Source organism: Ceratotherium simum, chromosome Y (genome assembly GCF_057802395.1).
Source record: "Ceratotherium simum simum isolate JZ-2026a chromosome Y, ASM5780239v1, whole genome shotgun sequence".
Lineage (NCBI taxonomy): Eukaryota > Metazoa > Chordata > Mammalia > Perissodactyla > Rhinocerotidae > Ceratotherium > Ceratotherium simum.
Window position 1 is genome coordinate 7,203,510 of NC_141941.1, and position 18,615 is coordinate 7,222,124.

The window sequence follows — 18,615 nt, forward strand, 5'->3', positions numbered from 1 at the left end:
TATTAAAAGCATGGAGATAAGACTGTGTAGTGTGGCAGAGACCCAGGGAACAGGGTCATCGCTTAACACAGTGGTGGATTGTTCTGTTTGGCAGCAGTGGGTAGGGGAAAGGAGGGTGGAGAGAGAAAACAAGTTAGAAGGAAAAAGTAAGGCTGATTATAAAGGGCCTTTGCTTACCTGCTTCAGAGAGCAGGAGCAGAGGAGAGCTCTGTGGGAGAGAGCCTCTGTGGGGCTCTCCTCTGTGGTCTGATTTAGGTAGTTACAGGTTTGTAAAGAAATACACACGGTTCTGTGCAACTGATTGTAAACTTAATAGCAGCTACCATATTACTATGAAATAAACAAACTACATATTTTATATATTCTTCATAATCGGGCAGTGAAGCAGGCAATGAACAGGGCATGGATTGAGGAGGAGAGAGAAAAGGGAAGGAGAATGCAAACACAGGAATCTCCTTGCATGGAGGAACATTCCCATCTGGTGAGCGTTTCATTTATTGCAGAGTCTGGTTGTTATTTTGCTAACGAAGCAGAAGTGCCGATGATGTTGCATCTGGTGGGAGCCGGGGCACATCCGCTGCCCCGGTTTGGCTGATGAAGGTGGTGTTCTAGAAATGTGCATATTTGAGGTAGTGTGCAGGCTGCATAGGCACGGTGCAGGGAGACCCCCCAAGGAGCCCCGTGCAGCCCACCAACATGTAGGATGAGGGAGCTGGGCAGGTGCTCATAGGACAGACGCCTTAGGAGTGGGATTTCCAGGACCCCCACAGGTGAAGGGGCTGACAGAGAGCAGAAGGGAATCTCTGCCAAGGTGGTAATGCAGAGAAAGGTCGGGAGGGGTCAGCCTTCTGGGATAACCAGATTCTGCACCTGCAAACCAGTGTTGCCATAAGTGGTGGGCAGAGCATCCTAGCGAGGGAGTTAGTGTTCACTCAGAATTCCTGCTCCCTTCTCCTTGCCTGATCAATGGAAAGTACAAACAGTGAGAGAGTTCAGAGCTATGCACTGGGAATGCCTTTGGCCCCACCCCACCTCTAGCCAGGGAGCTGAGCATGGAGGGCCATGTTACTCACACAGGTCCCCAGAGCCCCGCTCGGCCTCTATCCCCCCAAGGATTCCAAGTTCCCAGTCACCCCTGGCTACCCTGGACCAAGCAAGGTGATGGTAAACCCCACCAGACTGGGTTGCCCCTTTGCAGAAAACACCTGCCGCGGCCTAGACCACCGGCAGTGGGATGGCCTTGACTCTCCTTGAGGAAAGGCTGGTGCAGGTTCCTGATTGCCCTCTGACCCCCACATGGACCCCCAGCGCCTCCTTCCCTGCCTGACCTCTTGCCTTCTTTTCTTGAAAGAAGCATTGTTTTCCACACGCAGTAATCATTCATGCACCTTCATCCACACCTTGTCTATGAGTCCCTTTAAACTGCCAAGCGTTCCGTTGATCAGCAGCTTCCTATGGAGGCAATCAGTGAGGAGTGTTGGGGGCAGCGAGGGGAGAAGCCAGCATCTCTTAGCCAAGGGAAAATTCCCAATTTTTTGATAAAACGGTTCCAGGCCACACCGATGGGTCCAGCCTCTTTTTCTTCCACGTTTGGTTGTGAGATTCGTTTGCCCCTGTGTGCCATGAGCGCTCGGAGCCCGGCCCTGGCCGACCTCTATCTTCTTGGGCTGAAAAAAGTGCCCCGTGTGCACTGCAGCTGGGCCAGAGACGCAGGGAGGCCTAAGCATTGAGCTTCTGGAAAGAGTGGTGCGAACCCAGGGAGACAACCTGGAGAGTCGGATCTCTGTAACAGAAACATTTAACCAGTGCACACTCCTCCTCTGTTTTGCTTTTAATAATGGTGAATCGGCTCTACCTTTGAAGCTGTGTTTCTGTCCCATGCGAACAGAGATCTTCCTCTGCATCCCTCCCTCTCTCCCTGCCCGCCTCACCCCACATCAGAAGCTAGGTGTTCTACAGCGATGTGCCCCCGTGCTAGTTGAGCGCATGTGAAATCAGTGGTGCCACCTTACTGTGTCAGCCTCTGTGCCTTCCTTCCATCCTTCAGTTGAGGCCTCACGGAGCCCTGGCTTCCCTCTCCTGCTGCAGGTTTTTCCCACTCGGCGTTCACGTTCGGTATCGAGAGCCACATCAGCCAGTCCAACATCAACGGGACGCTAGTGCCGCCGGCTGCCCTCATCTCCATCCTCCAGAAGGGACTGCAGTATGTGGAGGCCGAGATCAGCATCAACGAGGTACGTGCACCCCCAGAGACCCCCCAGCCAGCAGCCCCCCAGGAATGGGGGATAGCTCAGGAAATATGTCCAGATCTAACACGCGGTTCCCTGAGGTCTTTGACAGTGAGTTGGAGTGTTTGTTTTTTCACTTTGTGTTAATGTTTATTCAGTTAGGGCATGGTGATCATGTCGATACGGGCAGAGCAAGCTTTCAATGCCCCGTACACATTTGTGTTTTCCATGTACATGTACACAATCACCGGTGGTTGACTCATCGTCACTATTAGAATACGTTGCTGAATCTGAGAAACACAGCAGATTTCCAGCTGCTTTATACTCCAGAGCAGGCGTTAGCCTTGCAGACGCACAGAAAATGCTCCCCTTGATTTCTCTGAGCAGGTCGGTTAAAGTGGGACCCCGTGACACGTTCAAGTAGCATCTCTATTTCTTGTGAACGACAGAGGGCACAACCAGAGAATCAAGGAAAGAGAGATGGTGACTGTTGTGTTCAAAAGGATGTCAAGTCGTGGTCTTATTATTGCACTCATTGTAGAGCTGGTGGGGGGAGAATGGAACAATAATTATGAATTAAAATTGTACCGATTTGCTGGTATCCCCTCTCTCTTTTTAGATTGGGGCACGATGAGTAGTCAGGCCAATTTTACACCAATTTTTAAAGTGGTTTATTTTGGTTTAATACAGCTCTCCTGATGCCCGCTCCTGTTTTGCTTTGGGGTACTCCTGTGAAGATGCCCAGGGCTCGCTGTGACCTCTGCGACCTTTCTCTTGGAGATCATCCAAGTCCCTGTTGTTTACTCCGCACTTCCCAGCTCCTTCTGTGGTCCCTGCTTTCTCCCACCTTGATCTAGGCACGCTTTTCTGCCCGACTTCCCTGTGTTCCACCAGGATCCCTCCTGCACAACTGAGGCCGTCGAATGCCCACGCGTGCCCTCTGTACTGCCAAATGTCCGAGGGTCGCTGGCTGCTCAGAAGATCCCTTCCACAGGTCACAAGACCCTCGGGCCCATGTCCTTGACTCCGTCCAGAGTTTCCTCCATCCTGTTGTCCTTTGACCTGATGTCAGCCTTACCAGCCTGTCTTATTCATAGCATTTAACTCTGTGCTCTTTCTTCCCTGACAGCGGCCGTCTCCTCTTTCCCTATCTTACACTGGATGCCCAGGGCTCTTGCACTGGCTCCTCGACGCCCATCTGGTCTCTTTTTCTGCACAACAAAGTGTGGTGATAGGAGTACAGGCCCCCAGAAGCCCCCACCGTCTGTGAGATGATGTGATGCTACGATTCGACTTCCCTGCCCCCTGGTTTCCATCTCTGACATCTGTCGAGAAGCCCTCAGCCCTTCTCTTCCTCGGCAATGCCAATTCCGCTATGTCTAGAGGAGCATGGAACATCCTCTTGTTGGTCACTTAGGTTTCCCGTCATTAAAAGTGAGACAGCGTGCTTTTAAAAGTTCAAGCTAGGAAGTGTTTTTATTACTCTCGTCAGTTCCTACTTTTTGCAAAGTGTTCATCCATTTGATGCATGAATATACGAAGGAGGAAGATGACGTGGAAGTGGGCTGACCACTTGGTCAACATTGGTCACTCCATGGCTGGAACCAGGGGATGAGGGTGGCTGACGAGCTGACCGGTTACTTCTTTACATTTTTGTATTGTTTTATATTGTTTCCTTATTTTCAAATATTGTAACCAGAAGTCGGCGGGGGGATGGTTCGTTTAGCTGAAACTCATGTCTTTCAATTCTTCCTAATCTGATGTAACTCAAGTTCAGAACATACAAAAACATGTTTGCACATGCAGCAGACACAACCCAGAGGCACTGAGTTTCATGTGACTCTCTAATAGTTGGAGCACTTTCTAAGGAAAAGACTTTCTCCTGTATTTTTAAGGGTGTATGGAAATTTTCCATTATAGATGGAAACCGGAGAATCAAAGGAGGTTCAAAAAGCCTGAATCAGAACTAAATGAGACTGAATTTTGTGTTACTCCCGTATTTGGAGTAGTTGCTACAAAAAGAACTTTTTTCCTCTATTTTTTAAGGGTGTATGAAAATTTTTCCATTGTAGAGGGAAACCAGAGAATCAAAGGAAGTTCTGAAAATATGAAGTAGAGCTGAACAATGCTGTTGTCGGTGTATCGTGGCTTTAGTCTACACCCTGAACCCAAAAAGTCATTTCCAATGGCAGCAAATGCGTATTTTATTAAATCAGATGGACGGATGTACCAGGATCAGCTCCCGATTGGTGCAGGAGTCTGTAATTTGGGCTTGAGGTTTCTGACTTGAAAGGGTAGTTATCCTCAGAGCTGTCCCACATGTGTCCTAGCATATGGCGGGGTTCCTCAACCTCAACATCTTGACATTTGGGGACCAGACCATTTTTTGTTGGGGAGGCCGCCCTGTGGTGCACTGTAGGATGTTGAGCAACACCCCTGGTCCCTACCCACTCGGTGCCAACAGCACCTCCCCGGTTGTGACAACCAAAAATGTCTCCAGATGTTGCCAACATCCCGAGGGGGCCGAGTCCTCGCCGACCCCCGAGCAGAACCACTGCATCAGGGATAGCACTTTCTGTCATGAAATCAAGTAGAAAGGTTCCGATGTGCCTAATGCCCTGATCCAGTTTGATATTTACCAAATGCTGGGTCTCCCACTGAGGATGTTCACCCTTGCCCGCTCCCCTCATCCCACTCTGCCCACCAGCCCCTGCCCACCGTGGATCCTTTCACGTCGCCCTGGACGCCTGGTGCATGCCGGCTTCCTCCGTGGCCCCACAGCTCCTGTGTGCCAGCGTTTCCACTCCGCTGTCCTGCACCTGTCTTCTCTGGGGCACAAAGGCCCCGTGCCAGGAGATGCTGTGCCGTGGGAGCTGATGGGCGTCCCCTTGGCCTTCTCCCCAGGATGGCACGGTCTTTGACGGCCGCCCCATAGAGTCGCTGTCCCTGATCGATGCTGTGATGCCCGACGTGGTGCAGACGCGGCAGCAGGCCTTCCGAGAGAAACTTGCTCAGCAGCAGGCCAGCGCGGCGGCAGCAGCGGCAGCGGCAGCAGCCACGGCGGCGACAGCAGCCACGGCAACCCCAGCAGCTGTTTCCCAGCAAAATCCACCAAAGAACGGAGAGGCCACGGTGAACGGGGAGGAGAACGGAGCACACGCAATAAGTAAGTGCTGGACTCCGGGGGTTCACGAGCTTCTGGTGGTTTCTCTCTTGGGTCTAGATTTGGGCAAGTCCAGAAGACTCCTTCCAAGTCTGCCTGCTGTACCTGTCTCGTGAGCTGCTTTGTAGTGTTTGTTGCTGTTCGGCTGAAAGGGCTTCACACTCTCGTTTTTCATCAGATTCCTTAGATGTGACATTTTTACTCACACATTCTCAGTGTTAGGAAATCATGCTACTCTGAGAACATTTCATGTCACAAGGAAAGTACCATGTGATTACTGTGTGACATAAAAGGGTTTCATATGAGGAGGCCCCCAATCCCATCATCCAGCCTTCCGGGTTGAGGGTGTTCGGCCACATTCTGGTCTAGCAGTTGAGCTCACGGTTACTGAGAGGGCACCAGGCCCCCCAGACAGCAGGTGCCATCTTCTTTGGTCTTCGCAAACCCTGCAGATTAGTCCTTGTTAAGTATTTGCCTAAGAGTATGTGGCACGTAAGTCAGAGAGCCCGAATTTTTACCCAGAGAACCTGACTCCACTTGGATGTGCTGCATATAAACTCAGAGACTGCTTCAGGGTCTGAGTTCAAAGCATGCTGATGTGTGTGTGTGTACATGCATGTGTGCACGTGTGCGTGCTGTGTATTATGCACACGTGGCATATGAGTACTCATGTTTTGCATGAGTGTGTGCATACCTGTGTGCAAGTGGCTGTGCATACATGTATGAGAGAATGTGTGCATGAGTGCATATGAGTGTGTGCACATGTATTATACACATATGTGTGTTCTTCCTTCTTTGAAAATTGTTTTCCTCCAAACAGCCGTGCAGCCCCAGCAGTCTGTGAGGGTGGAGATGGCCGTGGTGTTGATGCCTCGCCCTGTAGGTCCAGCCTCCATGGCTTCCTCTTGTGCAGCTGGCTGACCACCTGGCCACCTCAGATGAGGCTGCAGCCCACAGCTAAGCCCCGGGGCAGGTTGTCATCCATAGGCACAGTGAACAAGTTCTTCAAGTCTCTTTGGCTAGAGATTCAGATCTAGTACTGAGAGGAAAGCCCATACAGGCTGTAATGCAGATTACATTACAGTAGGATGACTTAAAGCCCATCTGTCTAGGGGAAAATGAAAAGACCTTCCACCAGCAGCCTCCATAATCACTATTAACCAGGTCCAAAATGATGGGGTGGGGGAAGAAGAAGAAGATAATAGGTGGCTTGTACCCATAGGTCACGTATTGGTTGTCCACTCATGTGGAGTACAACCCTCAAATTTTCAAGACTAAAACAGGAGGATGATAAACATAATTGTTTTCTTAGTCTTCCAACACAGAAACCAATTTGTAAGTGATGAACCTCTAGACATCTGTATGTCTGCCAAGACAGAAATTTTGGAGAATTTTAAATTGCACCAGTTTCTTTTAAATCTTAAGAAACGCTAATGGAGCTTGGCCACGTAGAGACTAGCGTGCAACACGCAGCACGCGGGCAGCTCGCAGACAGAGCCTTCATTTCACGAGGACCAAGGCAGGCTGCAGCCACACTGTAGTGTCTGGAGTTGGATTTCATTCTGACCTTCAAGAATCTTTTTTCTCCTGACGCTTGGGGGAGGAAAAGCCACTTTCCAAGATGGTTCTCTTGAGGGTGGCAGTTGTCTCCACCTTTGCCAAGCCTACCCAGGAACCCAGAACCAGGATCCCACAGTTCATCCAGGGCAGGCTCGTTCAGTTAGAAAGCCTGGAGGTTCTGCTTGGCTTGAGAAGTCCGTTATGAAGGAGGCTTGTCTAAGAAAATAGCATTTGAGTCCTAAGAATTTGAGGGTGTTTCAAGGCAGGGGGGTAGAGGGTGTCAGGCATTCTGAAAGAATGATGGCATCTACTGATGGGAGCTTCAAGATGAAGAGGTGATACCTCACGTGCTTCCCAATAATTAATGTCTTGTCCCATCAGAGAACAGGAATCTTCCGCTAGCTCTTGTCGTCTCTCTCCAGTCTTGTTCTGGTTGTTGCTAGACATTAGCCTGGTCCTAGTTATAAAGAATAGATAACAGTTTTTATTCCTCTATCAAATTTGGAGACTGTTGAAATAAAGAAATATATCATACTTACTGAAGTACACAAAAACCGTGATTTAGTTATAATCATCAGAGGTGATATACTTAGTATATGAAAAGAAGGTGTTTCTCCACTCCTCCAGCCATGCTGAGGCCGCATCCCACATACAGCAACTAGAAGGATGTGCAGCTATGACAGACAACTATGTACTGGGGCTTTGGGGGAAAAATAAATAAATAAAATCTTTAAAAAAAAAAAAAAAAAAAGAAGGTGTTTCTAAAAGTGAAGTGCCCTGAGAATGAATTTCTTTTGTATGGATCAGTCATGTGTTTTTTCCTCTTTCCTACGACAGATAATCACTCAAAACCAATGGAAATAGACGGGGATGTTGAGATTCCACCCAACAAAGCCACAGTCCTGCGGGGCCATGAGTCTGAGGTGTTCATCTGTGCCTGGAACCCTGTCAGTGATCTCTTAGCTTCTGGGTAAGGATGGCCGCTGGATGTGCTCCAGGGTCTGGGGAATCCAAGATATTCAGTCTTCTGGAATTCTGCCTCATGGAGCATGCACTTCCCTCTTACCTTGTTTGTGGCATCTTCCCAGTGTGTGCAGACCAACGCCTGGGGTGCTCCGTGCGCCATTCCTCCTCAGATTGTGGAGAAGTCTTCATTCTAAGCCTTTTCTCAGTGGGGTAGGGAGCAGTGCAAAAATGACTAAGCACAAAGATCGGGAGGAGAAAACACAGCGAGTGAATGATATTAAAAAGACGGAAGGCCACATACCAAAGATGCCTGACCTAGCCAGACGGCAAGTAGTGATGAGCTTCAGTTTCACTTGAACCGACTGTGAAATGACTGTGCGTTTTCATTCTATAGATCCGGAGATTCGACTGCAAGGATATGGAACCTTAATGAAAACAGCAATGGGGGCTCCACGCAGCTCGTGTTGAGGCACTGTATACGAGAAGGCGGACACGATGTCCCGAGTAATAAAGATGTGACCTCGCTGGACTGGAACGTAAGCATCTGCCACCTCCCAGACGCTGTAACATGTGTAAAGCATGCCAGGCGTCATGATGGAGCCCATGTGAACACAAGGAAGCAGAGGGTCCTGTTTGTCGCGTGCCCCGGGGCCTAGTGTCATGGGGGCTCTCCATTTCTGGGAGCTGCTAACGAGGCTGTGTTGGGCAGACAGCTAGCTGGGTGTTGAGGAGCCATTCCACATGTTTGCAAGATGAGTCTTATGGTTTTATTGGAGGAGCTAGGCCAAGGGGACCCCCAAGATCCTTGTGCTGGGGAGATGTGATGTACAGCCAGGAAAGATGACCTTGCCCTGTGATATTCCAGCAGGGGGTGTTATGTGCATTTATACATGGGACACACATGGGTCTTTATAACTTCTTTTGACTTTCTCTCGCTCTTGATAGTGTTTCTGCACGTTCTGTCATTTCATCACAAACGCTACTCTTTGCTATATGCAAACACATTTTTAAAAGCTTACTTAAGTCTCCAAAAGTCTCCTTATAACTTGCCGCATGGTATTTTTCATTTTGTCATTGGGTGAATGGTTGCACTGTATTTTCCTTGCTCCATCTCCTTGGTTGTAACTCTTACATCTTAAGAACAGTGTGAGCTGAAGTTAGCGTCTTACCTGGGAACCGATTATTGACGTTAAGAATATTCCAGGGCCAAGGTGAGAGGCTCTCCTCACTCTTTCATTCCTGCCCTCCTAAGCTATCTTTTCGGTCTGTGTTTCTTCCTGGCCCGCAGAGCGATGGCACACTGCTGGCCACTGGTTCATACGATGGTTTTGCAAGAATATGGACGGAAGATGGTAAGTCCTGCGTCTCTCGTGTTGGGGTTGGAGAAGAGGTGCTATGATATGTAATCGTCGAGTGAACAGACCATGACTTTGAAGTCAACAACAAAACAAGTTCGTTCACTTTTGTCTTTTACATAACAGGTAACCTGGCAAGCACCTTAGGCCAACATAAAGGCCCCATCTTTGCCTTGAAATGGAACAAAAAGGGGAATTACATCTTGAGTGCTGGTGTAGACAAAGTGAGTATTAGCTTAAAATACATCTCTTTGATCTACAGATGCTTATTTATTTTTAATCTCTGGATAACATCGTGGTTTCTTTGAATTCTGAGACTTTCTGCTTCCCCTTAAGAAATCAAAAGAACTTGTTGAGATTTTGTTTATTTTCGTGGTTTTGATCTCACTGATAATTTATAGCATGTCATCTCTTAATATATTAAACTGTTCTACAGACCTTTGTGCAAAGCTTCCCCTATTTATTTTAAGGCACATTGTTCAGTGACAGAAAGAGGAAACCTCCAAATTGCGTTTTGCTAGTGCCTAAGACGCAAACAGGTGTGGGGTGTACTGTGCATAAACTTTCACCCCCTCAGTGATTTTAGAAGTACAGATTGTTTTTTCTCACCAGTCTTCTGTTTTCCTCATTTGATGGGTTGTTACTTCCCATCGTAGACTGCATATTGCTCTGAGAGCAGGAGTAGAGTAGGCACACGTACAAGGGTGCATGCTCCTAACAGCCTGTGGGGCAGATGTAGAGTTTACAGACTTTGTCCCTGGATGGATCTGCCAGGTGGACGTGATGGTGCCATCTCTGAGTGGTTGTGAACACCCTGGTCCATCTAGCTCCCATCACTGGGGGAAGGAGCACCAGGTAACGAGTCGGGAGATGCAGGCAGCATCCCGGCTCTGAGTCTGATGAATCCAGCCTGTCTCAGCCTCTCTGGGTTTCAGTTTCCCCAGTTTTTGAGTGACAGGAATCACGATCCCCAGATAACGTGGTAGGAATGGTGGTGCCAGTCCTGAGACTCAGTAGGAATTCTAAGTCATTGCTTTGGAAAAGAAGTATTAGCAAGAAATGAAGAAGAAGGGGGAAAGGGCATGTTTTCACATCAGTTTGTATTTCTACGACTAGAAAACATGCCTGAATGCTATACTTGGCTTTGGTCTCCAAAAGGCTTTACGTTTTCATAACGGCTTCAGGATAATCTGAAAACCTTAGCAAGTGACTGTTTTCTGTTCATTCACGTTCTAAAAATTAGTATAAAATCAAAGACACCTGTAAACCTCGTCGCACTCTTGGAGAAGTCCTAGTTGCATTTAGCAAACTACAGCCCATGGGCCCAGTCTGACCCATCACTTGTTTCTGTAAATAAAATTTTATTGGCACTCAACCACACCCATTTGTTTAGAATTGTCCATGACTGCTTTCGTGCTACAACTAGTTGACTTAGTTGCGACAGAGACCGAATGGCCCTCAAAGCCTAAAATATTTATGAGCTGGCCCTTGAAAAGTTTTCTGACCCCTACACTAGAGTATAACCCTTTGGGTCAATGCATTGTTCATTCTTTATCTTTCTCTCTTTTAAGCTGATAAACCCTTTGTTCAAACTCAGCAGCCTAATGTCTAATATGAAAAAAGCTGAGCTGTTGTGGTTGACACACTTAAAAGTGTTCTCATGGAACTACCACTAGAGTTTCCCCGAGACGTTCTCATTCAAATATCACACACACACAGCACTTTGTCATGTATGTGGCTGGTCATCAGTACTGCTGACTGCATTATTAAAATGACTTGTGTAAATGATTGCTAACCTTTAACAAGCACTTTACTACATGTGGTGGTCCATTTGATGCTCCCAGGATGGGAGGCAGGCCCTGGTAAGATGAATCTCGTTTCACAGGCTTTACTAACTTGCTAGGGGCACACTGTCATAAAGTGGAGGTGGACTTGGACCTCAGGCCTTGGGTTGCCAGTCATTACTGCACTTCGACTGGCACAGAATTCTAAAGAGTTCTTCGCATCCTCACCTCCTTCTTCCCCAGGGGCTCTGTTTTAAATTCATTTCTGATTTTCTACCTGTTTGTCAATTTTGACTCTACCAGGTGATGAGCCGTATGCTCAGTGAAAATGCACATTTGGAATTCTGTTAGTCTTTGGGTCACTATCTGCCATTATTAGTCAACCATGGCAAGAATAATAAGAATGTTGTCAAGTAATACCCAGGGAGGAAATGTAATTTACAGAGATACTGGCATTGACCCTCAGTGCATGCTTAACCCAAAGTGGCTAAAGTATATTTCACATTCTTAAAAGCTTTTGTGTAATTATTGTTTTGTTTTGTCCGGTGTATATTTAATGTAAACATTAGCAAGCAGAATGTGTTACGATTACTGATGTAGTGTGTGATATTCTATCAGAATGGTGAAAGAGTTTATATATTCTCCGCAGTGCCAGGTTTGTTTGTGAGTGGCTAAATTAAGAAAAGTTATACTCCACCAAACAAACAAACAAATGTTAATTGGTCTAGAGTTGACCCAAAACATGGAGAACCAAGTTTCAAAGATATTCACTGCTCTGAATATTTCCTCTGAAAATTTCTACAATCAACACAACAATATAACCAGTTCTTCTTAAAGCCAAATCTTTATTATCGTTGACAGGGAGGTGGATAGGTTCCAATTAAGTTGGAAATTTCAGTTGATTAAGACTTAATTCCAGTGGTATTCACTGAGCTGCCTCTAGCTGCTTCCCTAAGTGTCTTCCCAACATCAGTAAGTCCATAAGAATTCATGATTTACTCTGTTTTCTGGGACAGAAATCATTTTTTTCCTGTTACTTATAGACCAGTAAATCGGAGCCTCACCCCTTGGTAATTCAATTTCTCTGCTGTACCTAGTATTCCCAATTCATGGAGTGATGGTCAGGGGAATTTTCAGAAAGGCCAGTTTCTGCAGCTCTTCGTTTGGAAAAGTGACAGAAAGATGTTTAGATATGCTGTGTTCCAGGTTTTTCAACAGTTTTCCATGTTTGGGGATGAGGGGGACTCCCCACCAATTTTGGTAGTTTTCCAAGTATCAGTTATGGCTGCTGTGTCTGGTGGAGTAGCCCCCAGCACGTATGGCTGTTGAGTTCATAAAATGTGGTCTCCTAGATGGTTACCTGTAAAACTCACGCTGGATTCCAAAGACCTAGATGAAAAAGAGAATGCCAAATATCTCATTAATATTTATATATTGATTACATGTTGAAACGATAATATTTTGGCCATAGTGGAGTGAAATAAAATATATTGTTAAGGTCCTTGGTCATGCCAGCGTGAAGGGAGGGCCCTGGGATGCACGGAGGGCGGTAAAGGACAGAAGGAAAGGAATTTCTGCTGTTCGAGGCACGTTGCTCAGGCCCCGCGCCCGCCGGTTCTCACGCACCTGGCGACCCCATCGTGATCGTGTGAGTACGGGGGAAGGTTGGTTTAGGGGCCTCTTCTGCTTTTCCTGTGCAAAAGAATCTGTCATCTGAGAATTTGGCCTTGTCTTTGCGCGTTCCTTTTTTGAACATTACATAAAGGTAAAAAGGCTGATGATTATATGAGAATATGCGACTGTCAAGTCATCCACGGAGTGACATCAGCATCGTGGCAGACTGAACCTTCCCCCTTAGACCCTCCCCCTCTAAGATACAACAAAAAGGACATTCATATACCAACAGAGGACGTTCACACAACACAAAGGACGTGTGAGTGACTCACACAGCCTTACATCTGAAGGTGGAGGTGCTGGTACCCCCAAAGAAGTGGAAGGAGGTAAGGAGAACTCCTCTCCTTCCCCAACAATAGCAAACCTGGGACCAGGACCGCGCGGCTCTCAGAGAGAGAGGGGCGGCCCTCTGCGGGAACACCATCACTCTCCAAGTTCTCTCACAGCCTGTGGGAAATTCCCATACGGAGGGGGCTGAACTTTTGTGGAGGTGTCTTCATGAAGCTAGCACCCCAGGAGAGCAGATAGCGAGGGAAGAACGAGAAGCCTCCAGGATTGGGCAGGCGAAGAAAGAACCCCTGCTCTCCACAAGAAAACCGTCGCTCTCCAAGGTCTCTCACAGCCTCTGGGAAATTCCCATATGAAGGGAACTGAACGGTTGTGGGGGTGCCTTCATCAAGCTAGCACCCCAAGAGAGCAGATAGCAAGGAAAGAGCGAGAAGCCCCTGGGATCGGGTAGGTGAAAGAAAGATCCCCTCCCCCCCGACCCGGAGCACCAGCACAACCAGCTGGCCAGAGCACCTGCAGATGGTGGTGGGCTCAGAATACACAGCTCTTGACCTCCCCCAGTGGCAGCAGGTGGAAGCTGCAACCAGATATTTTCAGAATGAGGAAAACTAAGCCCATGCCTTCAAGCAGTATGAGGAAATGTATTAAATCTCCAGACCAGAAGGAAAATGACAAGCACTCAGAAATCAGTCCTGAAGACACAGAAATTTATAACCTAAGCAACAGAATTAAAAATAGCTATCATAAAAAAGCTCAACAAACTACAAGAAAATACAGATAAGACAATTCAATGAAGTCAGGAACTTCTACATGAAAGAGATTGCTACAATCTCTTTTCTACATGAAAAACCGATCAGGACTGTTAGAGATGACAAACACGATAGAGGAGATAAAGAAAAATCTGGAATCTTTAAAGAACAGAGCTGACAATATGGAGGAAATAATTGCCATCATTGAGGATAGGAATGCAGAAATACTCCAGATGGAGGAGGAGAAAGAGAAGTAAGACCAAAAAGAAATGAAGAAATTCTCTGAGAAATATCCGAGTCAATTACCAAATGCAACATAAGGATTATAGGTATTCCAGAAGGAGAAGAGAGGGAAAAAGGAGCAGAGAGCTTCTTCAAAGAAATATTAGCTGAGAACTTCCGAAACCTGGAGAAGGAGCTGGAAATGCAAGTGAGTGAAATCAATAGATCTCCTAAATCTACCAACGTGAAAGGACCCTCTCCACGGCATATAGTAGTAAAGCTGGCAAAAGTCCATGATAGGGCCGGCCCCGTGGCTTAGCGGTTAAGTGCGCGCGCTCCGCGGCTGGCGGCCCGGGGTTCGGATCCCGGGTGCGCACCGACGTACCGCTTCTCCGGCCATGCTGAGGCCGCGTCCCACATACAGCAACTAGAAGGATGTGCGCCTATGACATACAACTATCTACTGGGGCTTTGGGGGGAAAATAAATAAATAAAATCTTTAAAAAAAAAAAGTCCATGATAAAGAGCGCTTCAGCCTCAGTTGTGCTTTAGCTCACACTTCAGCTCAGCCAGTTGCCCAAAGCGCCCGCGGATTGCTGTGGGCTCAGAATACACAGCTCTTGACCCCTGCCGTGTGGTGGCAGCTGGAAGCTGTGACCAGATATTTTCAGAATGAGGAAGAATAAGCCCACACCCTCAAGCACTATGCAAAAATAAATTAAATCTCCAGACCAGTAGGAAAATGACAAGCACCCAGAAACCAGTCCTGAAGGCACAGAAATTTATAACCTGAACAACAGAGAATTCAAAGTAGCTGTCATAAAAAAGCTCAGTAAATTACAAGAAAATAACAAATAGACAATTCAATGAAATCAGGAGCTTTTTCACGAAAGAGATTGAAACTATAAAGAAAAACCAATCAGAAATCTTGGAGATGAAAAACACCATGGAGGAGATAAAGAAAAATCTCGAATCTTTAAAGAACAGAGATGAAAATATGTAGGAAAGAATTAGCAATATTGAGGATAGCAATACAGAAATGCTTCAGATGGAGAAGAGAGAAGTAAGACTAAAAAGAAATCAAGAAATTCTCCGAGAAATATGTGACTCACTTGTCAAATGCAACATACGGATTATAGGTATTCCAGAGGGAGAAGAGAGGGAAAAAGGAGCAGACAGCTTCTTCAAAGAAATATTAGCTGAGAACTTCCCAAACCTGGGGACGGAGCTGGAAATACAAGTGAATGAAGTCAATAGATATAAATATATCAACAAAAAAAGAACCTCTCCAAGGCATATAATAGTAAAGCTGGCAAAAGTCAATGACAAAGGAAAAGTATTAAGGACAGCAAGACAAAAAAATAAAAAAATAAAATAACATACAAAGGAATTCCAGTCAGGCGTTCAGTCAATTTCTTGGCAGAAAATTTACAGGCTAGGAGAGAGTAGAATGATATATTCAAAATTCTGGAAGACAAAAACTTCCAGCCAAGAATACTCTATCCAGCACAAAATATCCTTCAGATATGATGGAGAAATAATAACTATACCAGATAAATAAAAGCTGAGGGAGTTATTGCCACAAGACCCCCACTACAAGAAATGCTCAAGAAGGACCTCACGCCTGAAAAAAAAAGAGAAAGGGGATACAAAGCTTTGAGTAAGGAGGAAAATTGGTAGACAAAATCAGATAAATTGCAGCTCTCTATCAGAATAGGTTAGCAAACACTTAATTATAACATCAAAGATTAAGGGAAGGAAAACATCAAAAATAAATATAACCTCATCACTTTAAACACAAACTCACAAGACAAGGTGGAATAAGTTGGGACAATAATAACTTAGAAGGGGAAGAGGCAAGGGATTGAATCGACTCAGTCTAAGGAAATGAGAAGTCCTCAGATAATGGACTATCTCATCCATGAGATTTTTTATACAAACCTCAAGGTAACCACTCAACAGATAATCAGAACAGAGTCACATATGATAAATAAAGAGAAAATAAAAGAGTCATCATACAGAATACCAAACTGAATTGGTACTCCAAAACACAAGGGACGAGAAACAAAGGAAATGCAAAAGAACCGGAAAATGAGCAAAAAAAATACCAGCATCAAGCCCTCATATATCATCAATAATCACTCTATATGTAAATGGATTGAATTCTCCAATCAAAAGACACAGAGTGGTGGGATGTATTGAAAAGCAAGACCCAACAATATGCTTCCTCCAGGAAACACATTTCAGGTCTAAAGAAAAACACCGGCTCAGAGTGAAAGGATGGAAGACAATACTCCAAGCTAATGGCAAACAAAAGAGAGCAGGTGTTGCCATACTCATATCAGACAAAGTAGACTTCAAGATAAAACAGACAATGAGAGACAAAGAGGGGCAATATATAATGATAAAAGGGACACTCCACAAAGAAGACATATCAGTTATAAATACATATGCACCCAACACAGGAGTACCAAAGTACCTAAAGCAACTATTAACAAACCTAAAAGGAGATATTAACAAGAACACAGTAATAGTGGGGATCTTAACACCCCACTTACATCAATGGATAAATCATCCAGACAAAAAGTCAATAAGGAAATAGTGGACTTAAAAAACTAGGTGAGACAGACTTAGTAGACATATACAGAGCACACCATCAAAAAACAGCACACTACACATTCTTCTCAAGCATGCATGGAACATTCTCAAGGATAGACCATATGTTCGGAAATAAGGCAAGCCTCAATAAATTTAAGAAGATTGAAATCATAACAAGCATCTTTTCTGACCATAATCCTATGAAACTAGAAATCAACTACATGGAAAAAACTGGGAAAGTGACAAAGATGTGGAGACTAAACAACATGCTACTAACAGCGAGTGGATCATTGAGGAAGTTAAAGGAGAAATCAAAAAATATCTGGAGACAAATGAAAATGAAAATACACCATACCAACTCATATGGCATGCAGCAGTAGTCCTGAGAGGGAAACTCATAGCAATACAGGCCCACCTTAACAAACAAGAAAAAGTCCAAATAAGCAACCTTAAACTACTACTAACAGAATTAGAAAAAGAACAAACAAAGCACAAAGTCAGCAAAAGGAGGGAAATAATAAAAATTAGAGCAGAAATAAATGAAATTGAAGTTAAAAAAAGAAAATAGAAAGGATCAATGAAACAGAGCTGGTTCTTTGAGATGATAAACAAAATTGATAAACTCTTAGCCAGACTCACTAAGAAAAAAAGAGAGAAGGCTCAAATGAGTAAAATTAGAAATGAAAGAGGAGAAATTACAACAGATAACACAGAAATACAAAGGATTATAAGAGAATACTATGAAAAACTATATTCCAACAAATTGGACGATCTAGAAGAAATGGATAAATTCTTAGACTCATACAACCTCCCAAAACTGAATCAAGAAGAAATAGAGAATCTGAATAGACCAATCACAAGTAAAGAGATTGAAACAGTAATCAAAAACCTCCCCAAAAATGAAAGTCCAGGACTGGATGGCTTCTCGGGAGAATTTTACCAAACATTCAAAGAAGATTTAATACCTGTCCTCCTCAAACTATTCCAAAAAATAGAGGAAGATGGAACACTTCCTAATACATTCTCCAAGGCCAACATCACCCTGATACCAGAGCCAGACAAGGATGATACAAAGAAGGAAAATTATAGGCCTATATCGCTGATGATCATAGGTGCAAAAATCTTCAACAAAATGTTGGCACACTGAACACAAGCAATACATTAAAAAGATCATACACCGTGATCAAGTGGGATTTATACCAGGGACACAAGAATGGTTCAACATCTGCAAAATCAATCAATGTGATACACCACATTAACAGAATGAGGAATAAAAACCACATGATCATCTCAATAGATGCAGAGAAGGCATTTGACAAGAGACAGCATCCATTTATGATAAAAAAAACTCTCAATAAAATGGGTATAGAAGGAAAGTACCTCAACATAATGAAGGCCATATATGACAAACCCACAGCCAACATCGTACTCGGGAAAAACTGAAAGCCATTCCTCTGAGAACAGGAACAAGACAAGGGTGCCCACTCTTGCCACTCTTATTCAACATAGTACTGGAGGTTCTGGCCAGAACAATGAGGCAAGAAAAAGGAATAAAAGGGATCCAAATAGGCAATGAAGAAGTGAAACTCTCTGCAGATCACATGATTTTATACATAGTTTTCCAATGGATTCTTTAGGGTTTTCTATTAGAAATAATCAACAACTACAGTGAAGTTGCAGGGTACAAAATCAACTTACAAAAATCAGTTGCATTTCAATACTCTAATAACAAACTAACAGAAAGAGCACTCAGGAATACAAAATCCCATTTACAATTGCAACAAAAAGAATAAAATATCTAGGAATAAATTTAACCCTAAAGAGGTTAAAGACCTATACAGTGAAAACTATAAGACATTATTGAAAGAAATCGATGATGACATAAAGAAATGGAAAGACATCCCATGCACATGGATTGGAAGAATAAACACAGTTAAAATGCCCATACTACTTAAAGCAATCTACAGATTCAGTGCAATCCCAATCAGAATCCCAATGACATTCTTCATGGAAATAGAACAAAGAAAA

At 44.8% G+C, this 18,615-nt stretch overlaps 1 protein-coding gene across 11 annotated transcripts in view; it reads left to right on the forward strand.

Annotated features, from left to right (window-relative positions):
• The window catches only part of LOC101399607 (transducin beta like 1 X-linked), a 223,322-nt gene that overhangs the window by 188,732 nt on the left and 15,975 nt on the right, over positions 1-18,615 (forward strand). For 10 of the 11 annotated variants that reach the window (XM_087427861.1, XM_087427863.1, XM_087427864.1 and 7 more), the window contains 7 exons: positions 2,089-2,234; positions 5,133-5,394; positions 7,789-7,921; positions 8,312-8,453; positions 9,206-9,269; positions 9,399-9,496; positions 12,555-12,704. In XM_087427861.1, coding sequence (XP_087283987.1) covers positions 2,089-2,234; positions 5,133-5,394; positions 7,789-7,921; positions 8,312-8,453; positions 9,206-9,269; positions 9,399-9,496; positions 12,555-12,704 — 995 coding nt within the window. The remainder of the gene's footprint in view (positions 1-2,088; positions 2,235-5,132; positions 5,395-7,788; positions 7,922-8,311; positions 8,454-9,205; positions 9,270-9,398; positions 9,497-12,554; positions 12,705-18,615) is intronic. The other variant, XM_087427869.1, reaches the window with a different exon arrangement.